Source organism: Megascapheus bottae, chromosome 12 (assembly GCF_031878675.1).
Source record: "Megascapheus bottae isolate mThoBot1 chromosome 12, mThoBot2.hap1, whole genome shotgun sequence".
Taxonomy (NCBI): domain Eukaryota; kingdom Metazoa; phylum Chordata; class Mammalia; order Rodentia; family Geomyidae; genus Megascapheus; species Megascapheus bottae.
In genome coordinates this window covers 29,508,312-29,536,278 of record NC_143520.1, presented here as the reverse complement: position 1 = coordinate 29,536,278, position 27,967 = coordinate 29,508,312, and the positions used below count along the sequence as shown (strand labels likewise).

General features: G+C 36.4%; 1 protein-coding gene across 1 annotated transcript in view; it reads left to right on the top strand.

Moving 5' to 3' along the window:
* The window catches only part of Epc2 (enhancer of polycomb 2), a 90,998-nt gene that overhangs the window by 22,021 nt on the left and 41,010 nt on the right, over window positions 1-27,967 (top strand). Inside the window, exons 2-3 of the mRNA XM_090342855.1 lie at window positions 1,617-1,776; window positions 27,248-27,393. Of these exons, the coding sequence (XP_090198981.1) occupies window positions 1,617-1,776; window positions 27,248-27,393 (306 nt within the window). The remainder of the gene's footprint in view (window positions 1-1,616; window positions 1,777-27,247; window positions 27,394-27,967) is intronic.

Below are 27,967 nucleotides of genomic sequence, written 5' to 3'. Positions count from 1 at the left end.
TCTCCATTATAAGAGTGTATGTGTCTCTCTTCCTTCATGGTACTGAAATTTGAATTCAGGATCTCGTGCTTTCCATTTGGTTGTTCTGCTATCACTCTTCCACTTTAACCATGCCTTTAGCCGTGTATGCTCATTTTTGAAAAGTTCAGAATATATAGAAAAACTATGAAGATGGATCCTCTTTGATCTTTCTGTCTCTCTGTCTTTTGAATGTGGGTATTTGTGCTAGCTAGGTAGGACTGCAGTGACATGTTTCTTATGTCATTTTAGTCTTAACTATTGTGAGATGCCCATGGTAAACATTTTTAAATGAGTATACACTTTCTATTACTTTACTATGTGTTTGTATATAAATGGAAGAGAGAAAATACTTGCTTTTTAATTTGTTCCTTTTTGATTGAAAAATCTGAGAAAAGATCTGTTTGGCTTAATTTGACATCTTGTCAATTATTAAAGTAGTCTTCTTCACTTTTATGACCTTGAACAAGTTGCTGAACTTATTTATTTATCAGTTTTTTAAATCTGTAGAGTGTTTTTGAATATTCTGATATATAGTAGGAAATTCAATAATAACATCATTAACTCATTTAATATGTAGCTTCTATTTATGTATTGTCATTGTGTCATTAGAGATAATAAAAGAAAATGAACAAAAATCATTGCTTGTTTGGAGCTAACTCTAATTAGGAGATAGATGGACAATAAAGAAGTGAGAGTTTTTGTTTTTGTTTTTAGGATGTCAGACATAGATAAGTAATAGGGAAAAATGAAGCAGAGTAGAAGGATAGTATAAGTAAGGAGCACTAATCTTGATGAGGAAGCTGTGGGGAGATGAGATGAAGAAATTTCAAAAGCAGGTATTTGAATACATTGGAACAGAAAGGAGAAGCAGGATGGCTGAAGTAAAAGAAGTTGTAGATTGATATTAAAGGGTATTATATATCAAGAGTAATAGCCTTTATACTAAATATGATTGGGAGTCTTTTAGCAGTGACACAATCTGATTTACCTTCCAAAAAGTAAAACTGCTTTATTCAGAATAGGGCACAGTAAGTCAAGGGGGGAAGAAGTAGGGCAAGCATTTCGAATGCAATAGTAACAGGTCTTGGAAGTGATTTAAAAAAAAAAATGACGAAGAGCCGGCTATAGGAACTGTTTGATCTATATTTAAAAGTATTTCCTGCCTTGATTGTAATACTACTTGTAAACATCAGAAGTTGGTACAGTGAAACCTAAATGCGCACAGAAGATATTTAAAATTTACAGTACAAAGTTTTTTTCTTGTGATTTTGTATATTAATCTGGTAGTAATGAAAGATACTTCAGTTAATTTAGCAATATTCTTTTAAGTGTGCATATGCATATATTTGTTTTTTTAATTTTGTTAAAATGACAGTAATAATATAGTTATCAGTATCAATCAGTATGATCCATAGGTATTTTATGGTAGAGCAGTGGCAATAATTTCTGTAGGTTTGCAGCAAAGGAACTATTTGTGATGTAACAAATAACTATATAATTGATTCTTATAATTACCAAACAGGTAACTTTTTAATAGAATTATATTTGAATTAACCTTACCAAACAATTTATGTCGCCTACTTTCCATTTTCCAGGAACATCATTTACAGCGAGCTATTTCGGCACAGCAAGTATTTAGAGAGAAAAAAGAAAGCATGGTCATTCCTGTTCCTGAGGCAGAGAGCAACGTCAACTATTACAATCGATTATACAAAGGAGAGTTTAAACAGCCTAAGCAGTTCATTCATATTCAGCGTAAGTTTGTTAATTCATTGTTTCTCTTTTTATTTAAATTATCAACCACTGAAAATGGTTTTTTTTGCCCAGAATTTTAAAATGTTTCCATTTATACACATTATTTAATAGAGAAATGGAATTAAAGGTCAGGTGGTAGCACATACCTGTAATCCGCACTACTCACATGAGTGGGGATTCATAGTTTGAGGCCTAGCCCAGACAAAAGATAGAGTGCAAAATCTCAACCAACAAGTCATGGGCTAGAGTCAGTGGAAAAATCTGTTTGGGTCCAGCCATGATATAATGTTATAAAAGACACCCCACATACATATAACTAACAAGCCAGATGTATGTAGTTGATGTCTATATTTCCAGTTATGCAGGGAAAATAGATAGGAGAAGTAAGGTACCAGTCTGGTTCAAGAAGAGAATCAACTGTCTGAAAAACAACTAAAGCCAAAACAGGCTGGAGGTGTAACTCAAGTGGTAGAGCACCTGCCTAGAAAGCACAGGCTTTGAGTTTAAGTACTAATACCACCAAATGAGATTAAAGTCTGTGCGTACAGGGCTGGGAGGTTGGCCTAGTGGTAGAGTGTTTGGCATGGACGAAGACCTGTATTCCTCAGTACCACATACACAGAAAAAGCCAGAAGTGGTGCTGTGGCTTAAGTGGTAGAGCTCTAGCTTTGAGAAAGCCCAAGGACAGTGTTCAGGCCCTGAGTTGAAAGCCCAGGACTGGCCAAAAAAAAAGTCTGTGCTTACAGATAGATTATTGGCGATTATTTTGAGTTTTAGTAGCATTTTTTAACATTTAATATTTATACAGTATACGATTTATGTAGCACTATATTTATAAATACCATACCCAAATGAAATGTAATTTTAAAGGCCCAGTGGTTATAATTCTCAAGAGTAAGTGTTGTTTCTGCTGAAATTTTACAAAACTTGATTCTGTGTAGAATCTAGCTAATGTTCAATTTTGCCTCCTTGGAATTGTTATTACTTAAATGATTATTATCTCTAGCCTTAAAACAAATTCATTCGCCTCTTAAGTTCAAACTGGAGTTTGAACTCAGGCTCTTGTTTGCCAGACAGGTGATCTACTATTGAACTACATACCTTCAGTCCCAATTGAAGTATTTACTGCTCTGTTTCCCATCCTTATCTTCCTCACTGTCTGTCTGCCTGAATTGTCTGATCAAATTATTCTCTTGATTAAAACACTTCTCATTCTTTATTGCCTGTTGTAGGATCTTTCACCAGACTCTGCACACAAATGCTAGTGCCTTGGTATCTTGTCAGGTTGAAAAGTAAAAAAAAAAATGAAAGTCAAGTACCTTATTAAAACAGATTCCAGAGCTACCTAAAATACTTACTTGTCTGAAAATCTCTGGATATGCAGGACCATCTTTTTTGAAAGTACCCCAGGTAATCCTAAACAACAGATTTAAGATGAACGTGTTTTTATTGATTTTTTGATGTACATTTTCTGTTTTTCATTTTCCAAATAAAGTTGCATATTAAATTGCTGTTGTCCAGGATGGAAATCTTGTTCTCCTAAAGAGAATTTGCATTTGTTTCTTCCAAGAATTTGGGGATACTACCAACCAGCCACAGACCTGCTCATACTTTAATTTTTGAAAGATTTTTTTTTCTTCCTTCTATCTAGACCAGTTCTGCCAGCACCACTTGTTGAAGAGGCTATCTTTCTTCCATTCTATTTTTTTGGCTCCCTTGTCAAAGATTAGGTGGCCGTAGGTCTGTGGTTTAATATCTGGGTCCTCAGTTCTATTCCATTGGTCTTCAGGCCTGTTCTTGTGCCAGTACCAAGCTGTTTTGATAATTATAGCTCTGTAATAGAGTCTAAAGTTTGGTATTGAAATTCCTCCTGTGCTGTTCTTTCTGCTAAGAAGTGTTTTTGCAATATGGGGTCTTTTAAAGAATGACATTGGGATATTGATGGGTATTGCGTTGAATTTGTAGATAGTCCTTGGCAAGATTGTCATTTTCACGATATTGATGCTTCCAATCCAGGAGCATGGGAGGTTTTTCATTTCCTCAGTTCTGCTTTAATTTCCTTTTTCCGGGTTTTAAAGTTTTCATCAAAAAGGTCCTTTACATTCTTAGTTAAGGTAATTCCTATGTACTTTATTTTCTTTGAGGCTATTGCAAAAGGAGTTGCTTTCCTGATTGTTGCGTCATTCCCCTCACTGTTGGCGTAGAGGAAGGCAGTTGATTTTTGAGGGTTAATTTTGTACCCTTCTACCCTTCCAAAGTTTTGAATCAGCTCAAGGAGCTTGGGAGTAGAGTCTGTAGGATTCTTTAAATACAGGATCATGTCATCTGCAAATAGAGGGAAAGTTTTACTTCCTCTTTCCCTATTTGGATCCCCTTTATGCTTGATTCTTGCCTTATTGCACTGGCTAGGAATTCTAATACTGTGTTAAAGAGGAGTGGGCATCCTTGTCTCATTCCTGATTTTAGAGGGAATGGCTTTAGCTTTTCGCCATTAAGTATAATACTAGCTGTGGGTTTGTCATACACAGCATTTATTATATTGCGGAATGTTCCAAGGATTCCTAGTTTCTCCAGAGCTTTTAACATAAAGGGGTGTTGGATCTTGTCAAATGCCTTTTCTGCATCTATTGAGACAATCATGTGATTTTTGTCCTTGCTCCTGTTGATGTGTTGAATTATATTAATTGATTTGCATATGCTGAACCAGCTTTGCCTCCCTGTGATGAATCCTGTTTGATCATAGTGTATAATTTTTTTGATGAGTTGTTGTAGACGGTTGGCCAGTATTTTGTTGAGAAGTTTTGCATCGATGTTCATCAAAGAAATAGGTCTATCAGTTGATGAGTGGATCAACAAGATGTGGTATTTATACACAATGGAATTCTATGCTGCTGTCCGAAAGAATGACATTGCCCCATTTGTTAGGAAATGGGAAGACTTAGAAAAGATCATATTAAGTGAAGTAAGCCAGACTCAAAGAAACATAGGCTCAATGGTTTCCCTCATTTGTCATAATCAGTAGAAATCTTGGGCTCTTCTAGCAGAGATTTGCAATAGAGCAAAACCTTGATACAAAAGGCCATATAGTAGGACGCTAAATGAAAAGATCTCTAGGATATAGAAACATAAGCCATATAATGAATGATTGTTGTTCTTAAGGTACTGTTATCTCTCATCTCTTTTGCTGTCCCTTGGTTATCTCATATTGTTACAGTATCTCACTTTGTTACCTGATATATCGGATATATTTGTATTTGGTTATTTGAAATTGGATAGGGAAGGGGGGAAAACAAGATGAGGGGTGGGGGTTGGGGGAGGCAAATGGGGACCAAGACATGTGAAAGGGTATCAATGTATGGGAATTAATGCACCATCTATCTGGCAAATATCATGTAACCCTTCTATTAATTACAATAAAAAAAAAACAACACCTCATTCAGCCACTATGGAAAGCAGTATGGTAATTCCTCAAAAGACTAAGCATAGAACTTCCCTATGACCCAGCAATTCCACTACACGGCATTTACCCAATCGTCCAGAAACAAGGACATACTAAATCCACTAGCACAATGATGTTCAATGCAGCACTATTTACCATAGCAAAGATATGGAACCAACCCAGATGCCCCTCAGTTGATGAGTGGATCAATAAGATGTGGTATTTATACACAATGGAATTCTATGCTGTTGTCAAAAGAACGACATTGCCCTAATTGTAAGGAAATGGAAAGACTTCGAAAAAAATAATAATAAGTGAAGTAAGCCAAACTCAAAGGAACATAGGCTCAGTGGTTTCCTTCATTTGTCGTAACCAATAGAAACCTTGGGCTCTCCTAGCAGAGATTTACAATAGAACAAAACCTAGACACATAAGGCCATATAGTATGACGCTAAATGAAAGGGCCTCCAGGATATAGAAACAAAAAGCCATATAATGAATGATTGTTGTCCTTAATGTATATGTTAGCTCTCATCTCTTTTTCTGTCCCTTGGTTATCTCATATTGTTACAGTATTTCACCTTGTTATCTGATATACTGCATATATGTGTATTTGGTTATTTGAAATCGGATAGGAAAGGGGGGAAAACAAGATGAGGGGTGGGCGGGCAAATGGGGTCCAAGACATGAGAAAAGTTATCAGAGTATGTGATGTAATGCACCTTCTGTCTGTTGAATATAATGTAACCCTTCTATTAATTACAATAAAAAATATATATAAAAGACATGCACATAACTGGTATAACATAGTCTATTCCTTTGGCCTGGTAGGGGCTAATGAATGGAAAAGCAGTACATGGAGAGGATGGCAGGCACTAGGCAAATGGAAAAACTTGAAGTAAAGGGTCCCGTAAAAGTAGAGTAGTGAAGCATATCATTGAAAGATGAATTTTGGTATTAGGAAGTTCCATTTAAAAATAAACTTTTTTAAGTTTTGCAAATCAAAAATTAAATAAAATTATTTGTGTGACTATAGGTCAAGTTTTCAATTTTTTTCTCATCCTAATGTATATATACATACACACTTGAACACATTAAGAAGATATGCAAAATAAGATCACCCAGGACCTTTGAGCTGCAATAACTAATTGAACAGAGCTAAAAAAAGTAGCTTTTAGTACCTTTAATCTTGCTCCAGGTTCTGTCCGTGTAGATCATTGCATAATCTTAATAGAGAGGGTCTATTTGAGGCTCTACTTTATTGATTCCTAAATCTTCCACAAAGTACTATGAGAGGCAAAAAAAAATAAAGGTTGTTTTGCATGAAGTAATTATATAGGATCTTTTCAGCCGGTCAAAAAAACCTGTGGTTTGGCTGAGAGTTTGGCCTAGTGGTTGAGTGCTTGCCTAGCATGCACGAAGACCCAGGTTCAATTCCTTGGTACCACATACACAGAAAAAGCCAGAAGTGAAGTGGTGCTGTGGCTTAAGTGGTAGAGTGCTAGCCATGAGGAATGTGCAAGGACAGTGCTCAGGCCCTGGGTCCAAGCCCCAGGACTGGCCAAAAAAAACCCCAAAACAAACCAAAACACAAAAACTGTGGTTACTATTCTTTTTATCTATTTTTTCTTTTTTAAAAAAAGTTTTGTGGGTCGTGGGGCTTGAACTTAGCCTGAGCACTGTCCCTGAGCTCTTCAGTTCTAGTCTACTGTCCTACCCTTGAGCCATAGCCCCACTTCCCATTTTCTAGAGGTTAATTGGAGGTAGGAGTCTCAGGTCCTTTTGTACCTTGGCTGGCTTTTTTAACCTTGATTCTCAGATCTCAGCCTCCTGAGTAGCTAGGATTACAGGTGTGAGCCACCATGCCCGCACCCACAACTATTCATTTTGGAAGAGGCTAAAATGGATATTAGAAGTGAGTGATGTGTGAAATTCAAGAGAATAAAAGGACATCGTCCATGATGTTAATGTATTTTAGGAACTCAATATAGTATTTCAGTAACTGAGTAAAAATGTTTTTTTGTGCCGGGAGCATAGCCTAGTGGTACGAGTGCTCACCCAGAATGCATGAAATGCTGGGTTTGATTCCTCGGTACCACATACTCAGAATAAAAAGCTGGAAGTGGTTCTGTGGCTCAAGTGGCTGAGCACTAGCCTTGAGCAATAAAAAAAAAAAAAATGTTTTCTTGTAGACAGTGTTCTATCAAGTAATTAAAGTTGTAGGACAAATCCCTCTTTTTGGAAGTGAAGCTATCCTTGTGGTACTTAATCAGAAAAAGTATGTTTCATTGACTCAAGAATCATCTTTTTGGGTCAGGAGTATGGCCTAGCGGAAGAGTGCTTGCCTAGCATGCATGAAGCCCTGGGTTCAGTTCCTTGGTACTACAGACACAGAAAAAGCCAGAAATTGTGCTTTCCTTCCTGTGGTGTAGAGCATTATCCTTGAGAAGAGAAAGCTCAAGGACAGTACTCAGGGCCTGAGTTTAAGCCTCAGGACAGGCGGCAAACACGCACGCACACACAGACACTCACACACACACACACACACACACACACACACACACGCGTGCACAGCAGAAGTGGTGCTAAGTGGTAGAGTGCTAACCTTGAGAAAGCTCAAGGAGTGCCCAGGCCTTGAGTTCAAGCCCCAGAACTTGCCCCCCCCAAAAAAATCTTTCTGTGATATTTAACTAGGAAAACATGGTTGTTTATTGAGTGATATTTATACTCTAATTGTAATGAAAAGTAAAATGTTAATTGCAAAAAAGGTAATTAGCACAGATAAAAGATAGATTTTTCTGGGGGCCGGGAGTTTGGCCTAGTGGTAGAGTGCTTGCCTAGCATGCACGAAGAACCGGGTTCGATTCCTCAGTACCCCACATACATATCAAAAAGCCAGAAGTGGTGCTGAGGCTCAAGTGGTAGAGTGCTAGCCTTGAGAAAGTCCAAGGACAGTGCTCAAACCCTGAGCTCAAGCCCAGGACTGGCAAAAAAAAAAAAAAAAAGTTAGATTTTCTTCCTTTTTAAAATAAATAACCATTATGTTATATATGTGCATTTATTATATATGTATATCTGTGGCTTTTGCCTTACAAAAACTATTACAATAAAGAATGATAGTTAACATACAGTTTTGTGCATCTTGTTATGTCAAGGATTAGCTTTTGTAGTACCTACAGAATAGTTTCTCAATGATGAAAGCCTCCTGTATTTAGTCCCTGAGACCACTGATCTTTATGCTGCCTCTATTTTTTTCCTTTCCAGAATACTGCATAGTAACAGTACATGCAGTGGATAGCCCTTTCAGTTGACTTCTTTGAGGTGTTGATATATTTAAGGTTCTATGTATTTTTATTTTTTTTTTTTTACCGCATTTATTGTTGAATAACATGGATGTGGAGGGAAACCATAACTTGTTTATTTCTTCACATGTTGAAAGATAGCTTGGTCTTCTAATTTTACATGATTATAAATAAAACTTGTAAATACTCACGTATACTTTTTTTTTTTTTTTTTTTTTTTTTGCCAGTCCTGGTTACTGAACTCAAGTCCTGAGCTCTATCCTTGGGTTTTCCTCAAGGCTAGTGTTCTACCACTTGAGCAACAGCACCACTTTGAGCCTTTTTTTTTTTTTTTCTAAGTATGTGGTAGCAAGGACTCAAACTTGGGCCTTTGTGCATGCTAGGCAAGCTCTCTACCACTAGGCCAAACTCCTGGCCCCTCACATATACTGTTTTGTTGTTGTTGTTGTTTGTTTTGATTTTTAACTTAATTGTATATAAATACTAGGAGAATAACTGTCTTCTAAAATGGCTGTACCATTCTGCATCCACCAAAGACAGTGATTTTTAGGTCTTTGGTCCATTTGAGTTAGTTTTTATGATGGATGCAAAGTCTGTGTCCAGATGTTCTTTTTTTTCCCCCCATATGGATGAACACCTAGTTGTGGTATCATTGTTGAAAAACTGTTTTCTGTTGAATTCTTTTTCTTCCTTTGTCCAAAGGTCAATTCATGGTATCTGTATAAATTTCTACATTTTGTTCCTTTCATCTTTTTTTTTTTTTTGTCACTTTTATCAATCATGCTGCCATGTCACTTTGTTGGAAATCTAGAAAGAAAATAGTATGCTTATTTTGACTTGGTTGTTCTTATAATTAGGTTGATGTTTTTCTATATGAAATTTACAACACATTCTCCGTGTCCTCAAAATAATTCGTTAATTTTTGCGGGTGTATGTGTATGTATGGGAATTTTGTTTATAGATCACTTTGACTTGATATGACATATATAGAGATAGATAGATAGATAGATACTTATATAGAGATCTATCTATCTATCTATCTATCTATCTATCTATCTATTATTTTTTACCAGTCGTGGAGTTTGAACTTTGGGCATGGGTGCTGTCACTGAGCTTTTGCTCAGGGCTAGCACTCTACCATTTGGGCACAGTCTACCATTTGGGCCACAGGGCCATTTCTGGCTTTTTTCTATGTATGTGGTACCAAGGAATCAAACCTGGGTCCTCGTGCATGCTAGGCAAGCACTCTACCACTAGGCTAAACTCCCGGTCTCATGTGTATATTTGTATATGTTGTTCATGCTATTTTCTTTCTTTGGTGCAAGTAGTAAATAATGTGGTGCTTTTAATTTTAACTTCTAAGTGTTCATTATTAGTCCGTTGATGTTTGAATAGTATATAGTTACTATATTCATTCATTAGTTCCAGAATATTTCTGTCAGTTCTTTGGAATTTCCTATATTTGTCTTCTCATCTGCAAGCAGAATTTGATTTTTTTCTCTCCAATCCATATACTTTCTTTTTTCTTTCTTTCTTTTTTTTTTTTTTTTTTGCCAGTCCTTGGCTTTTGCTCAGGGCCTGAGCACTGTCTTTGGACTTTCTCAAGGCTAGAGCTCTATCACTTGAGCCACAGCGCCACTTCTGTCTTTTTCTTCATATGTGGTACTGAGGAATCGAACCTGGGTTTTTATGCATTCTAGGCAAGCACTCTACCAGTAGGCCAAACTCCCGGCCCCCCAGTCCATATACTTTTTGATTTCTTTTCTTACATTATTGCCCTAGCTTAGGGTTTCCAGGACAGTGTTGATTTGAAGTGGTGAGAGATGACATTCTTGCCGCCTTCTTTTTCTTAGTAGGAGATCATTCTAGTTGTTTAACTTAATACTATTAGTTGTTGGCTTAATGTGGAAGTTAGCAAATTTAAGACATACTATTCTTGTTTTATTGTTTCATTGTAAAGTGTTAGAATTTGTCAAATATTTTTCTGTCTTTATTGATCAGATTGTGAGTGTTCTTTAACTTCATGGATGTTTGAATGGTGAACAAACAATGCAGCCCTGGAATAAATCTTACTTGGTGTTGAAAGAAAGAGCTTCTTTCTTTTTTTTTTTTTGTTTTGTTTTGTTTTGTTTCTTTTTTTTTTTTTGCCAGTCCTGGGTTTGGGCTCAGGGCCTGAGCACTGTTCTTGGGCTTTCTCAAGGCTAGCACTCTACCACTTGAACCTCAGAACCACTTCTGGCTTTTTGCTATGTATGTGGGGTACCTAGGAATCGAACCTGGGTCTTCGTGCATGCTAGGCAAGCACTCTACCACTAGGCCAAACTCCCGGCCCCAGCTTCTTTCTTTTTTAAAAAATTCAGTCTCTATTTCAAGTTTATAATAATTTTCTGTTCGTGACTTTTAGTAGGCTTTTTTTTTCCATTTAATATGCTGTTAATTTGTGGACCTAGATCTGTTATTGTAACTTTTTTATTGTATTTTATTGTGAGGATAGTGTATAGAAAGGTTACAGCTTCATTCGTCAGGTAATGGGTATATTACTTCTCAAACCTTGATAACCCTCTCATATTTTTGTCCCCCTTTTCCTCCCCCCACCCCCTCTCAATCTTTTCTAACTTTGCTGGCACCACAAAAAATCTCTGGACTCCAGGTCTCACTTGGCTATTTCACTGTTGGCAGATGTGCTATCAATTAAGCCATGCTTCCAGCCAAGCGTTTTTGCTAATTAATTAGAAATAGTTTTAAGGACTATACTGTTCAGGCAGACTTTGAACTGGGATCCTCAAATCTCAGCCTTCTGAGCAGGTAGAATTATAGGAATGAGCCACTGATGCCTGGTTTTGTAATAATACTTTTGCTCTTTTACTGTCAATAGAATCAGTAGTAATGACCACCTTCTTACTTTGAGGACACAGTACTAATCCTCAAATTTGTTAGGCAGGTTATCTACCACTTGAACCATATTCTGCCCTCATATTTCATACTAAATAACGTTTGCATTTCTTGGTTAGCTTGGCTAGAATTTTATCAGTGATAATGATCTCTCCAGTAATCTATTTGACTTATCTTTTTATTAACTCTTTCCTTATGTTAGAAAGCTGTGAAGGATTTATATTTTGAAAATGATAATGAATGTATTGAGTACATTTCATTTCACATATTTGTTGTTGGAACTCTAGCAGTGATTTCTAAACCCACAGAACAAGGGTCTTTCAGAGCTGCTTCCCTCAATTACGTATGTAAATGAATCAACATTTCTAGCAGTGGGACATAGGAAAGTTGTTGAAGGTTTTTTTTTTTTTTGGTCAGTCCTGGGGCTTGAACTCAGGGCCTGAACACTGTCCTTGGGCTTTCTCAAGGCTAGAGATCTACCACTTGAGCCATAGCACTTATGTCCAGCTTTTTGTATGTATGTGGTACCAAGGAATGAAGCCGTGGGTCTTACATGTTAGGCAAGCACTCTATCATTAGGCCAAATTCCCAGCCCCTTGAAGTTATTCTTATTTTTTTGTCAGTCGTGGGACTGGAACTCGGCCTGGGCGCTGTTCCTGAGCTCTTCAGCTCAAGATTACCTCCCTATCCCTAGAGTCACAGTGCCACTTCTGGTTTTCTGGTGATTAATTGGAGATAAGAGTCTCACGGAATTTTTAGTGCCCAAGCTGGCTTTGAACCTAGATCCCAGATGTCAGCCTCCTGAGTAGCTAGGATTACAGGTTTAAGCCACCGCGCCCAGCTTGAAGTTATTCTCAATTAAGCAAGTTTTCTGAAGTAGAGAAGTATTACATAAAAGGATCAATATTCAGAATTCCAAAATCAGTAACAAAAACCAAGAGTAAATGATACATAGGAGAGATCACACCTATTAGATGGAAAGGTTAATGCCAAGCCTCAAATTGTTTCTTTTGTTACTTTGACATTGAATGGTTCAAAGCTTGTGTATGTTAATTATATTAAATATCCTTTCTGTTCATATTAAGGTGGCTAAACAACATCCTAAAATGAGTTACATGTGTTTGTATATTTTTTTATTACAATTTTAGAATATTTCTAAAAGTCTGTTCATTATGACTTTTCAGTGCCTTATAATTAATTGATTAAGTCTTGTGGTTTGGGTTTTTTGGTTTTTTTGGCTGGCTCTTTATCATGATCCATACCTGGTTTTCCCTGGTTATTTCTAGAATATTGTCTCATTTCCTGCCTACATGCCGGAACTGGCGTCGTCATACTTTAGGTTTCCCTGCATTACAGGAATGGATCTATTTTGGAAGTAAATTTCTTCTTTCTAGTTTTATTCATCATGAGATTTACTGTTTTTTATGTAGAAGTCTAGAGGCTTGTGAAATCCAAATGCATGTTTATTTATAAAATATACAGGACATTTTAAAATTAGTAAGCTTTACTTTTTTAGAGTAGTTTTACATTGATAGTACAATTAAGCAGAAAATATAGTTACCTTTGTCCTTGGAAGCATGAACATGTGTACAGTACATAATGTATGTACACATATACTTTCATTAATGATATACAGTACCATTTGGCTGGACAATTTTATTAATCCTTTCAAATAGCTTTGATTTAATTGTTTTTATTTTCCTACTGTTTTCTGATTTTAGTGTTTTTGGCATGGTTGTTTTCTCCCTATTAATTTCCTATGTTTACTTTTATGTATTTCCTTTCCAGTTTATTTTTCACTTGCTTTGTTTCAATTCTTCAGAGCTCAGCTTTCTGAGTAGCTAGGATTATGTGGGTGAGTCATCAGGACCCAATCCTAGTTTGTTTTTGTTTTTTTGGTTTTTTTTTTTTTTTTAGACAAACATCACCTTCTGGTTCTGTAGTATGTAACTGTGTTTGCTCACTTGACCACACACTTAACACCATGAAGTGATGCTCTTAATCAGCTTTCTAGGTCCTGGAGGAGAAAAATTGTGCTCCAAAATTTTTTACTCTTAATCATATTTCTATTCAGTTTACTCCCTCTTTCGGTTCTTTCTAGCTTCCTAAGGTGGACAATTTCACTCCTTTTTTCTGATGTATTCATTTAGCACTGTATGTTTTTCTCCCAAGTGCTACTCAGCTTTTGACACTTACCTGTTTTTATTTAGTTCAGAATATTTTAAAATTTCTCTTTGGCCCGTGTGTTATATAGAAGTAATTCCAAATGTTTTAGGATTTTCTAGGTATCTGCTATTCGTTTTGAGTTTAATTTCACACTGGTCTTAGACTGTACTTAGTGTGATTTTTTTTGTCATTTGTTGAGGTTTGTTTTGTAGTTCAGATGTGGTCTTGGTAAATGTGCCACATGAGTTTGAGAAAATACTAATTTTGCTCTTGTTGAGTGTGGTATTCTATAAATGCTAATTTAATAATAATTTGACTGACGAGACTGTCAATTTCAGAGCATGTCCTTACTGATTTTCTGTATGCTAGTACCCTTCATTTCTGGCAGAAGGGTATTAAAGTCTCTATTGTTGAAGTCTGTGGTTTTATCTGATTCTCTTTGTAGTTATATAAAGTTTTATCTTACATGTTTTGATGCTCTTATCATTAGAAACACATTGAGGATTGTGTTTAGCAGGGCCAGTGCATTGCACCTGAATTAGGCAAGTACTCTACCACCAAGCTACCTCCTACAGTGTGTGACTGTTCTCTAGATGTTGAAATTTGAACTTGGGCCTTGGGTTTGCTAAACAAGCATTCTAACTATTTGAATCAAGTCCCCAATCCCTTTTTTTTAAGTGAGGATTTTTCTGTTTTTCCTCTCTTTTTAGCATTTATTTATTTATTTATTTATTTATTTTAGTTTTTCTTGCAAATAGTTACCCTAGAGCTTTCACTACATCTTTAGGATTAAACCAACTCAACATAATTTGGATATAGTAGCAAATACCCTTCTTATCCCATTTATCATGCTGTTATTCACAAATACACAATTATGAATAAATTAATGACAGAATATTTTCTAATAAATATTTGCAGATTGAGGTTGAGAAAACTATTTCTCACTAAGTTTTGTTTTTTGGTTTTTGTTTTTTTATTAGAGAATTTATTAATGTTGATTTTTACATCATATTTTAAATGACAAGTTTAACAAACAAGTGTTCAAGGAGGGAATCTATTTACAATCACTGGGACTTAGTATTTAGAACTTAATCAAAATTAGGCTAAGGGTTTATATGTCATAGAAACATATTAATTTATGAAATAAAACATGTCTATAGAGTCATAGGTTTTTAAGTCTATATAGTTATGTTTATATTTCCATTACCATGTCCATAGCTTTGGGTATGCAGTTATTGAGTCCTTGCTCTTGTACTCTTTGGATTTAATAGCCACATATTAAGGATACCATGCGCCTTTTGTTCCTTAGGTCTTGACTTGTCTCACTCAACATGATTTGCTCTAGATTCATGCACTTCCCTGCGAATGCCATTATTTTATCTTGTCTGTTGGCTATGTAGAATTCCATTGTGTATATATACCACATTTTCTGTATCCATTTATTTGCAGTAGGGCATCTGCATTGTTTCCATCGCCTGGCTATTGTGAATAGTGCAGAGATGAACATAGCTGAGCAGGTGTCCTTATCATATCTTGGGTCATGAAGTTTAGGATAGATGCCCAGAAGTGGTATGGCGGGATCGTAGGGAAGGTCTATTTTCAGTTCTTTAAGGAACCTCCACACTGCTTTCCAGAGTGGCTGAACTAATCTACATTCCCACCAGCCGTGTAGTAGGGTTCCTTTTTCTCCACAACCCCAACAGCAACTGTCATTGTCTGAGTTCAAAATCTTGGCCATTCTTGTTGGGGTAAGGTGGTATCTTAAGGTTGTTTTTATTTGCATTTCCTTTATGACCATAGATGATGAACATTTTTTCATATGCTTTTCTGCCATTTTAATCTCTTCTGATAAGTCTGTCTTTAGTTCCCTTGCCCATTTAGTGAATGGTTTATAGGCTTTTTTAGTTTCTTGAGTTCCCTGTAGATACTAGATATTAAGCATTTGTCAGATGTATTGTTGGTGAATATCTTTTCCCGGTTGTTTGGCTGTCTCTCTACTTTTGCAACTATGTTTTTATCTGTACAGAAACTTTTTATTTTTAGGTAGTCCCATTTATCGAGTCTCTCTCCAATCTGTTGTGACCCTGGGATTCTGTTCAGTAATCTTTTGCCTGTGCCTGTGAGTTCCAGTGTCTCTCCTACTTTATCATGTAGTAGTTTCACAGTTTCTGGTCTGACGTTGAGGTCTTTGATCGACTTTGAGTTAATGCTTGTGCATGGTGAAAGGCTAGGGTCAATTTTTAGTTTTCTGCATGTGGCTGCCCAGTTTTGCCAGCACCAATAATTGAGTAGACTGTGTTTGTTCCACTGTATATCTTTGGCTCCTTTGTCAAATACAAGTTGCCTATACATATGTGGTTCTATTTCTGTTTTGCTTAGCCAGTCCTGGGCCTTGAACTCAGGGCCTGGGTGCTGTCCTTGGTATTTTTCTTTTTATTTCATATATTTTTTATTTTAATTAATAGAAGGGTTACTTGATATTTGCCAGATAGAAGGTGCACTATTCCCATACATTGATACCCTTTCACATGTCTTGGTCCCATTTCCCTCCCCCCGACCCCCACCCCTCATCTTGTTTTTCCCCCTTCCCTATCCAATTTCAAATAACCAAATATAAATATGTCTGATATATCAGATAACAAAGTGAGATACTGTAACAATATGAGATAAAAGGACAACAATCATTCATTATATGGCTTTTGTTTCTATATCCTAGAGGTCCTTTCATTTAGTGTTATACTATATGGCCTTATGTATCAAGGTTTTGCTCTATTGCAAATCTCTGCTAGGAGAGTCCAAGGTTATGATTGTGACTGATTATGACAAATGAGGGAAACCATTGAGCCTAAGTTCCTTTGAGTCTGGCTTACTTCACTTAATATGATCTTTTCTAAGTCGTTCCATTTCCTAACAATGGGGCGATGTCGTTCTTTCTGACAACAGCATAGAATTCCACTGTGTACAAATACCACATTTTGTTGAGCCACTCATCAACTGAGGGACATCTAGGTTGGTTCCATGTCTTTGATATGGTAAATAGTGCTGCAATGAACATCGTTGTGCTTATTTAGTATGTCCTTGTTTCTGGACAGTTGGGTAAATGCCAAGTAGTGGAATTGCTGGGTCATAGGGGAGCTCTATGCTTAGTCTTTTGAGGAACCTGCCATACTGCTTTCCATAGTGGTTGAACGAGTTTGCACTCCCACCAACAGTGTAGTAGTGATCCCTCCTGGCCACATCCCCTCCAGCATCTGTTGTTATTAGTTTTCTTGATCCTGGCCATTCTAACTGGAGTGAGGTGGAATCTTAGCGTTGTTTTGATTTACATTTCTTTTATGACCAGAGATGTTGAGCATTTCTTCATGTGTCTATAGGCCATTTTTGTTTCTTCTTCAGAGAAGACTCTCTCTAAATCTTTGGCCCATCTTTTAATGGGATGATTGTTTTTTCAGAGATTGGTTTTGGAGTGATTCAATTTTTTGAGCTGTTGATGTATTTTAGATATGAGGCCTTCTCCGTTGTACGGTTGGTGATGATCTTCTCCCATTCTGTAGGCTTCCTAATTAATTTACTAGCTATGTTCTTTGCCATACAAAAGCTCTGCAGTTTAATGCAGTCCCATTTATCCAGCCTTTCTCTGATTTGTTGTGATTCTTGGTCCTTATTAAGAAAGTTTTGACCTGTGCCACGTCCTTGGCATTTTTCAAGACTAGAGCTCTACCACTTGAGCCACAGCACCGTTTCTGGCCTTTTTCTATGTAAGTGCTACTGAGGATTGGAACCCAGGTCTTCAGGCATGCTAGGCAGGCACTCTACCACTAGGATAAACTCCCTGCCCTCTCACTAAGTTTTATAATTCTCACAAATCTGGGAGCCTCAGAGTGAGGAGCTTTTAGTAATGAATTCATACTGTCTTGTGTGTATCTTAGCTAATCTTCCAGGCTGAATCAGAACCATGGACAGCTCCAGCATAGCTGAGATAGTGCTTTCTTTGTAGTCTAGGTTTTCAGTAGCTGTCTTTGAAAGTTATTTTGTACTTGAGGACTTTAAAGAGTTATAAATTCTTTCAGTTCAATGTATTTTACTTTAGGCACAAGTAAAGGCTACAGTGTTTTGGAGCATTTCTCAGAACATAGTACAACATCATTTGGAAATTGTTAGAATTGTATCACCAGGATATGATCAGACCTTATAATCTTTTTTTCATATATTTTTATTGTAGTTAATAGAAAGGTTACATTATATTCATCAGATAGAAGGTGTATTACTTCACAAACAGATCTTATAATCTTGTAGAGGTCTCTTGGTCAATCCTCAGTGGATACAAAGGTACAAACTATGTATGTGGCAGATTTTGACTCCATGTAAGAAATGGCTGTCTGCATCCTTACTGGAAGTATAAAATGGGATTTTCCCATTTTTCTCCTCACTCTATGACTTTGCTAAAGTTTTAAACAGTTCTTGTCATGTTGATTAGGTTTGGGCATGGTTTTTTTTTTTTTTAAACAACTTTTTTTATGAACTAAGTTGGGAGGTAGGAGAGTCTGCCTTTCTGAACCAGGGTCGTTTTGGGGGGAAGAAGGCGGAGTCACTCATGCTGAACTCAGGGTCTGGGGGCTGTCTTTGAGCTCTTCTCAAGGCTATCAGTGTTCTGTCCCATTGAGTCACAGCTCCACTTCTGGTTTTGTGATGGTTACTTAAAAGTGATGGGGACTTCTCTGCCAGTGTTGGCTTCAAACCATGATCCTCAGAGCTCAGCCTTCTGAGTAGTTAAGATTATGTGGGTGAGCCATCAGCACCCAGTCCTTCTAATTCTGTAGTATGTAATTCTGTGTTTGCTCATTTGATCACACACTCAACACCATGAAGTGATGCTCTTAACAGCTTTCTAGGTCCTGGAGGAGAAAAATTATGCTCCAGAATTTTTTACTCTTACTCGTATTTCTTTTTTAAAAATTTTAAACCGATTTTTATTTAAAATTTATTCTTCTCAATAGTCAGCTTTAATCCTTTGTGATTTAGAGCAGTGCATAATGGGACTCGCTCGGATTGTGTGCCACTGAGAAGAGTCTTGTTAGAATATATTTTATTACTAGAAGCATTGTATACCACACTGTTGACACCACTTTTACTCATTGTTTTGAAAGATGCCCATCCATCCTTGATGTGTGGCAAAATGAAATACAAAAAAATGCACTTCAGGGCCCAGAGTTTGGCCTAGTGGTAGAGTGCTTTCTTAGCATGCATGAAGACCTGGTTCAATTCCTTGGTACCATATACAAAGAAAAAAGCCAGAAGTGGTGCTGTGGCTCAAGTGGTAGAGCTTGAGAAAACACAAGGACAGTGCTCAGGTTCTGAGCCCATGCCCAGGACTGGAAAAAAAAAAATTCACTTGAATTTATGAAAGTAAGGATTTAGGAAGTGGGGCTGTGGCTCATGGGTATGGTGATAGCCTTGAGCTGAGAGCTCAGGGATAGCACTCAGGCCCAGAGTTCAAGCCCCACGACCGACCCCAAAAAAGAAAGAAGCAAAGAAAGGAAAAAGAAATAGTAGTAAAAGTAAGGATTCATATTTTTATTAGTCTGTCCAGCTGCTTTGACAAATCTTAATACTAATGCTGCTATTTCTGAAGAACTATACTCGGATGTGGTTGAGTGCATTTCTATTCCTTTAGGTCAGGCAGCTTTGTTGAATCCATTAATATGCATACTTCATTTCTGTATGTTTCAGGGATATGTTTGTAAATATCAATACTGTGTTCTCTAGACCACTTTTTTTTTCTTGTAAAATGTAGAATGCCCTGCCTTTTCCTTTCTTTCTTTGTTGGTCTGACTGAGACCTAGTAGGAAAGGAGGGAAATGACAGTGTGTTAATTTTTTTTTTTAAAGCCTTGCTCCTTTAGAAGGGAAATTGAATAGTGATCATGAGTATCACATAAGACCTAGCAGTGATGCAAGTCTCTTGCAGATTGTGGAAGTCAAAACTCAGAAACATGTGTCCAGGGTAAAGTCTCCACCATAGGGAAGATGACTTAAAGCAAAGATGCTCATCTAAATTGGGATAGGAGAAACCTAAACTGAGTATGATCAAGTAATTGAAAAAGTCAACAGTGGAGCAAATAGTTTTCTAAACAACTACAAGGTTTTAGGAATCTCTTAATGATCACAAACTTTGTTTCCTTTGTAGGTAAGTTTCTTTGTTTGGTGGTTACAAGGGTTTTATGAACACCATTTGAGCCACACCAGCCCTTTTTACTTACATTATTTTTCAAGTAGGATGTCACATTTTAATCAGTTGACATAGACCTCAGTTTTTCTATTTACGCTTGCTCATATAGTGTGATGACAAGCATGTACCACTGTGTCCAGTTTTATTGGTTGAAATGGGGTCTTGCAGACTGTTTGCCTGGTCTGGCTTGATTCAAGGGCGATAGATAATGTGTAGTGTTCATAATCTTGAGGAGCAACTTTAATCCACAGACAAGATTAAACCAAAGATATCTCCTCTGCTTTTATAAGTTCAGATTGGCATGGGGTTTTCTTCAGAGTTATGGGAAAATAAACAAAAGGGCACATTCCAAGAGGTAGATAACAGGAGATTGGGTATACTAATTTAAGCAGTTTTAGTAATACATCTAGAATACAAGGACTCACTCATTAAGTACATAGAAGTACTTCTCCAGTCTTTTGATGGATACTGAAGGTCAGATATAAAATAAACAAAAGTGCTGTTTTTTTTTTTTTTTCAGTAGCCTAAGGATTGTAGTTTCCTGTTACTAGCAATTTAAACTCCCGTTATTCTTTATTTATTTATGGCCAGTTCTGGGGCTTGAACTCAAAGTAGACACTGTCTCTGAGCTTTTTTTTTTTACTCAAAGGTAGCACTGTACCACTTGACATAGCTGTACTTCAGCTTCTTTGATAGTGAACTGGAGGTAAGATTCTCACTGACTTTGCTTCCCAAGATGCTTTCAACTGCAGTCCTCAAATCTCAGCTTCCAGACTACCTAGGTTTACAGGCCCTAGCCACCAATGCCTAGTGTGTTTTTACTTTGGTCTCACTATGAAATCTGGACTGGCCTTTGTCTTCCAAGTGCTGGGATTATAAGATACACCTAGCTAGAACTTTAAAAACTATGGTTTCTGTGTACTCAGATTTTTATGGACATTGATATTACAAAATCTTATAAAAATTGTACTTTACCTTCACTTCTACTAAATCTATGGATTGTATTGATCCATTATTAGTGGAGTAAAGTTGAGCAGCAGTCTACATTTGTTGAGTCCTTTCTCGGTATTGGTACTAAAATAGGTAAAAAACTTATGAGATATAAACATAACTACATAGACATAAAAATCTATGATGGGGGGCCGGGAGTTTGGCCTAGTGGTTAAAGTGCTTGCCTAGCATGCATGAAGGCCCGGGTTCAATTCCTTGGTACCACATACATAGAAAAAAGCCGGAAGTGGTGCTGAGGCTCAAGTGGTAGAGCTCTGGCCTTGAGAAAGTCCAAGGACAGTGCTCAGGCCCTGAGCTCAAGCCCAGGACTGGCAAAAAAAAAAATAAAAAATAAAAAATAAACTATGATGGGCTATATATACTCTATAGACGTAATGTTTTATTACATAGATTAACATGTATATATGACATACAAACCCTCAGCTTAATTTTAATTACGTTCTAAAACCTAAGTGCCAGTGATTGTATACAGAGATTCCCTTCTTGAATACTTGTTCATTAAACATGACATTTGAAATATGATGTAAAAATCAATGTTAATAAATTCTTTAATAAAAGTAAAAAAAATCTTATGAGACAACAGCATTCATTGGCTTGTTTTACAGCCACTAATTCATCACTTTCTATAATTTTGTTGTTTCAAGAATATTATATGAATGGAATCTATACAACGTAACCTTTAGCCATTGACTTTTTTCCAGTTAGTGTAATTCCTTGAGTTATGTTTATCAGGTTGATTTTAGGTGTTGCTATGTGTTCTAGTTGTTTATCCTTCACAACAAAATGGTCAGTCTCCATTTCATAGTTGAATCTGTGGTCTTTTACTTTACCTCTTTTTGTATAGAACTTCCTAATTACCCTACTTGCCTTCAGATTTTTTGAGCTACCTTCATTCTTTGCTGCTGCTGCTGTTTTTCTTCTTCTTCTTCTTCTTCTTCTTCTTCTTCTTCTTCTTCTTCTTCTTCTTCTTCTTCTTCTTCCTTCTTCCTTCTTCCTTCTTCCTTCTTCCTTCTTCCTTCTTCCTTCTTTCTTCTTTCTTCTTTCTTCTTTCTTCTTTCTTCTTTTTTCTTCTTCTTTTGCCAGTCCTGCTTTATTTAGCTCAGGGCCTGAGCACTGTCCTTGGACTTTCTCAAGGCTAGAGCTCTACCACTTGAGCCTCAGCACCACTTCACTTTCTGCTTTTTTTCTATGTATGTTGTACCAAGGAATTGAACATGCATGCTAGGCAAGCACTCTACCACGAGGCTAAACTCCCAGCCCAAGAGTCTCAGGTCCTTTTATGCCAGGCTGGCTTTGAACCTTGATTCTCAGATCTCAGCCTCCTCAGTCGCTAGGATTACAAGCATGAGCCACCACACCACACCTGGTGAAATTTTTATCTTTTATAACTAATAAATGTTGTATTGAAAGGTAAGGTGTATGTATATGTGTCTCAATGGACTTTATATTTAACTTGTGAATTAATAAATCTGCCTTCCTACAAGTTAGTCATTGGTTCCATACTTCTCCCAAAAGAGGTAGTGAGCCTCTTTACCATGCATTAGAGGGCCACTAGAAAGGAAACAGGAGAGAATATGCACTTTGAAAGTTTACAGTTAATTAAGTTCTATCAAGTTCACAAATCTGGAAACAGTGAAAGGGAAGAGAGAAACTGAAAATGTATTCCCATATTTCCTCTCACCTACAGATTAGAGTGGGAAAAATAAAAGGAATAAATTTTCCCTGTGCTATACAATATTTAATAAGCATAATATTATATGGTATATAATATTGATGTTCATAATGATATTTTGAAGTAGTGGACTAACTGGTTCATTATGTGCTGCATTTAATTTTATGCTACTCATTTTTTACTATGACCAACTTTAAATCTGAAAACAACTTGCCATATTTGGCTCTGGGAAATTTTCTGGTATTATTTTGTTTTGTTCCTTTTATTTTCATAACTAGACTTTTAGGTATTTCCATATAAATATGACCAACCAATATAAATTTCTTTGACAGTCACTTCTAACGCAGAAGTGCTATTTGTTTTAACCAGCTAATTGCACACTATACAGTCTCTAAGTTAACTTCTGAATGCATTATGTATTTAATAGCAGATTATGCTGACACCCTTGCCTAGGCAGAAGCTGTTTCCTTGCCAGAGAGCAACCAAATTTTCTTGAGGGAACTTTCAATCTGACTTCCTTCTCACTTTTTTGTTTCCTTCTCACAGCGATCATGCACATCCTTAAATTATCTCACTTACCCTTCAGGTTTCTGCATATACATAGACACATGCCTTACTCATGTTGATGTACTACATCAAGAAATTTCCAACCCTCCTACTTGCTTCCTTTTCTTTTTCCTATATATGTTTTGTTTGTGTGACTAGCCTGTGAAACTCACCCATTATTTATAAGATTTGATATCTAACAGGTAATAAGCTTTCTCGGTTTAAAAAGCTCTTTGAAAAGCAACCATATCAAACTTACAGAAAATATTCTTAGTTTTTTTAATCTTTTAAACTATGTCTAAGAAATACTGTTTTTAATCAATTTAGTACTTGTTTTCTCTGTTGTGGTAGAAGCATATAAGAATGATTAAAGTAATAATGCTTTTAAAGAATTTTTCTGGAAGAGAGAAGAATAAGTATATGAGGTTTAAAAAAAACTGATACAGTTAGAACACTGCATCTGGTATGAAAACATCAGAACACTTGTGTATAATTTTAGTTAAGAAGAAATGATAATACTAGATATTATAGTGCTAGTATGAACAAGTTTCTGCCCTGGTTCTTATTTAATACATTGTCAGATGTCCCATCAATTCTCACTATTAATTTTTCTAAACTATTTCCCAGCTTTTTTTGTCCCTTTCCCTGCCTCACAAGTTGGGGTGCTGGCTTTTGTAAGAATAGAATAAGAAGATAGAGCAGATAGGAGTGGAGGAACAAGAGGTGAGTAAGATTAGGTAGGTGTGTAAAAGATGGCCATGCAAACGTTGTGTATATAGCCATGCCCTTGAATTTTGAAAACTGTTAACTTAGAAATTAGTATATTACATTAACTCTGCTTAACAGTTTGTGAAGTCTTTTTTTTTAATGTCTTTTGGTTGTATTAACTACTTAATTTAATTAACTATATAAAGACACTCATTGTCTGCACTTACAAATACAAAATCTTCTTTTGTGAAAGGAATTTATTTTTACTGATGGATATGGTTTATGGAAACTCATCATCTATCATTTGAGTTTGATATAGATTAGATTGACTTTTTAAAAGAATATTTAAACTATTAAGATAAGTGCCAGCAAGGGGCTGGTGGCTCACACCTGTATTTCCAGCTGCGCAGGAGGCCAAGATCTAAGGATCATAGTTCAAAGCAAGCCTGGGCAGGAAAGTGTATAAAACCTTTATCTCCAATTAGCCACCAGAATGTGGCTCAAGTGGTAGAGCTTGAGCCTTGAAACAAAAGAAACTCAAGAGACAGGCCCTGAGTTAAAGTGTCAGGACTGGAACCAAAAAAAAAAAAAGGAAAAAATGGCAAATCATTTTGACCACAGTAAGTGCTATAGAAGTTTTTTTTTTTTAGCAAACTTTTTTTTCCCCCTAGTTAGTTGGCTGATAACAGAATTTAAAAACAGAAACAAATGAGTTCAGATTAGTAAGATGTAGTAGTTATTGATTATAAAATAAAAACCTTTAACTATTTAAATCTTTTAGTATTTCCTGTACTAAGAGAATGGTTTTACTAAAACCATATAAGTGATAAACATCTGTTTATTGCTATATGAACTGCTTTTCCTTTTTTTTTTGTTGGTCCTGGGGGCTTGAACTCTGACCAGGGTGCTGTCCCTGAGCTCTTCAGCTCTACCACTTGAGCCACAGAGCCACTTCAGTTTTCTGGTGGGTAATTGGAGATAAAGAGTCATAGACTTCTGTGCCTGAACTGTGATCCTCAGATGTCAGCCTCTTGAGTAGCTAGGATTACAGGTGCAAACCACTGGCACTGGGCTCTATGAATTACTTTTAAGAATATCATGCTGGAATTTAGAATCCCAGGACATTTCAGATAGTAAAAGCAGAATATTCGTTACATAGGGAAGCAGTCTTTAAATAGCCAACCGGTTGGTGACTTATCTTTCAGTAAATCTTGCCAAAACATAATTTGTGGTACTTTAGGCATTTTCCTCTTGTTTTTTTTTTTTTGGACAGTGCTGGGGACTGAACTCAAGGCCTGAGCACTGCCTGTGAAGTTTCCTCAAGGCTAGGGCTCTACTTACCACTTGATCCACAGCACCACTTCTGGCTTTTCTGTGGTACCAAGGAATTGAATCTGGGTCTTGGTGCATGCTAGGCAAGCACTCTACCACTAGGCCAAATTCCCATCCCCAGCTTTTTCCTCTTTATATTTGAAGAATCACACACAACATACATAGAATGTCAAGTAATACAAAAAAGAAGAAAAAGAAAATTTGAATTCAACCATTCTTGAACTTTCCTGTCTCTACTCAAAAGTAGAGAACTTTCACTAATTTTTTGTATATCCTTCTAAAAATATTCTGTAAGGCCACAAATACATATATCCATGTTTGCATATATATCCATCCTTGTCTTCAAAAAAATAAATATGTCTTAGCTGGGCGTGTATGGTTCACACCTTTCATCCTAGCTAGCTACTCTGTCGGCCAAAATTTGAGGACCTTTGTAGCCAGCAAAGATAGGAAAGTCCAGGAACCCCTTATTTTCAATTAACCAGCCACAACAACAACAGCAAAAAAAAAAAAAAAAAAGCCTAAAATTCAGCTGTGGCTCAAATGGTAGAGCACTAGCCTTGAGCAAAAAATTTCAGAGACAGTACCTAGGCCCTGAGTCCCAGGACCAGCACACACACACACACAAAAGAAAGTAAGAAAGAGAAAGTAAGAAAAAAAGAAAAGAGTGTGTGTGTGTGTGTGTGTGTGTGTGTGTGTGTGTGTGTGTGTGTGTGTGTGTACTGTTGTATATATTATTAAGTTCCTTGAAGTTCTTTTCCTCAGGGCCTCAGACTTGTGTATATATGTATAAGCTATTGTTTACTTATCTAATCCTCCATATACACCTTGCTTTGTTGTTTTTTTCTTTTAATTCTTATACTGTCATAACAAATACTCTGTTGCTGTGTAAGTAGAATAAATTCCTAGAAATAGAATTGCGGAGTCTGAGAAAAATGCTCTCTTTTTGTTCATTCATTTATTCATTCCTTTATAATGGTCCTAGGGCTTGAACCATGGACCTGCTGTTTCTAAGTGGTCTGCCACTTGAGCACTTCTGACTTTTAAGGTAGAGAGTCTCACAGAATTTTTGTCAGGGCTTGCTTCAAACTGAGTTCTCAGATCTCAGCCTCCTGAGTATCTAAGTTACAGGCATAAACGACTGGTGCCCAGCTCTGAGGCAATTATTATTATTATTTTTTATTCTTTTTTTTTTTTTTTTTTTTTTTGCCAGTCCTGGTCTTGAGCTCAGGGCCTGAGCACTGTCCTTGGACTTTCTCAAGGCTAGAGCTCTACCACTTGAGCCTCAGCACCACTTCTGGCTTTTTTCTATGTATGTGGTACCGAGGAATCGAACCTGGGCAAGCACTTTAACCACTAGGCCAAATTCCCAGCCGAGGCAATTATTTTTAATTGAACTAAGTATCAGCTTATAAGTTCCTTCTTATGTTCCCAAATAGCATATTATCAAATTTTGGGTCGTAGTCTAGTGGATGTGTCTCCTGGTTGTGTTTTCATTTGTTTGATTATGAATGGATAGAAGGGTTTTTTTGTGTTTTTGGTTATTAATATTTATTCTATAGAAAAATCCTTTGTCAGTTTCTATTGAATTACTAGTTCTTAAATCCTTGGGAAAATCAGATTTGTATGTGTTACCTTTTTTTTCTCAGTTTTGTCTTTTGACTTAATTATATTTTATATGTGGAAATTATTTTCTGGTAATCAAGAATAGTTGGTTTTATGGCTTCTGACTATATTTTTTCTCTTTCACTTTATTTTCTTATGTTTTGGGTTTTTAACTACAGAATTTTGTTGAGTATGTGATTTATTGCTATTAGAAGGGGATAGAAATTCAACTTAATTTTTTTAGATTGCTGATCTGCCATCAGATGTCTTTTTTTATGGTCTGGGTTTCTGTGATCTTCAATGATAACATCATCTGTTATTTATTTGAGTTTATTTCTGGATTCTTAGTTTTTGTTAGCTTTTAATTATACTGCCAAACTTGCATATCATCTTCTGTAATTGCCATTTTCATATGTAAAGCAATTTTATTTTGTTTTCCATTGTATAGAAAGTAACATATATATAAAGCTTTGTAATTTTCATTGTATAATTAGTCTCTGAAACTAACTTTTATACATAACTTTGTGATTTCTCCTCAGTTTGAATAATTATTCTTTTTTTCCCCCCTAGCTTTTAATCTAGACAACGAGCAACCAGATTATGATATGGATTCAGAAGATGAGACCTTGTTAAATAGACTTAACAGAAAGATGGAAATTAAGCCTTTGCAATTTGAAATTATGATTGACAGACTTGAAAAAGCCAGTTCTAATCAGGTACTGTACTATGCAAAAATGTCTGTTACAGTTAAGCCAATTAGCACATTTATTTTAAATTGTTTTTAGACCTGACTATTTTATTGTCTCTTGAATATCATTTTTTTGAAATCCTAGAATTTCTGTTTATAATATTTCTGAACAGACTGCTTCAGCATCTCTTTCTCAAACAGAAATCTGTTTTTTGTTGTTTTTCTGAGGTTTTTTTCTGCCAGTCCTGGGGCTTGAACTTAGGGCCTGGGCACTGTCCTGGAGTTCTCAAGGCTAGTGCTCTACCACTTGAGCCACAGCACTATTTCTGGCTTTTTCTGTGTATGTGGTACTAAGGATTCAAACCAAGGGCTTCATACATGCTAGGCAAGCACTCTTAACACTAGGCCACACTCCTGCCTTTGAACCAGGAATCTGAAGAGCAGTGCTCTGACATTTTCCTGGAGCGATAAAATAATACTAGTTACACTGCTGTAGTATCATCTTTATCCTTTCCTTAGGAATGTATTTTGATATAAATAAATAAATTTGGGAACTGTCAGATTTATTTGGTGGGTTATCTAAGGCAATTAACTTATATCTA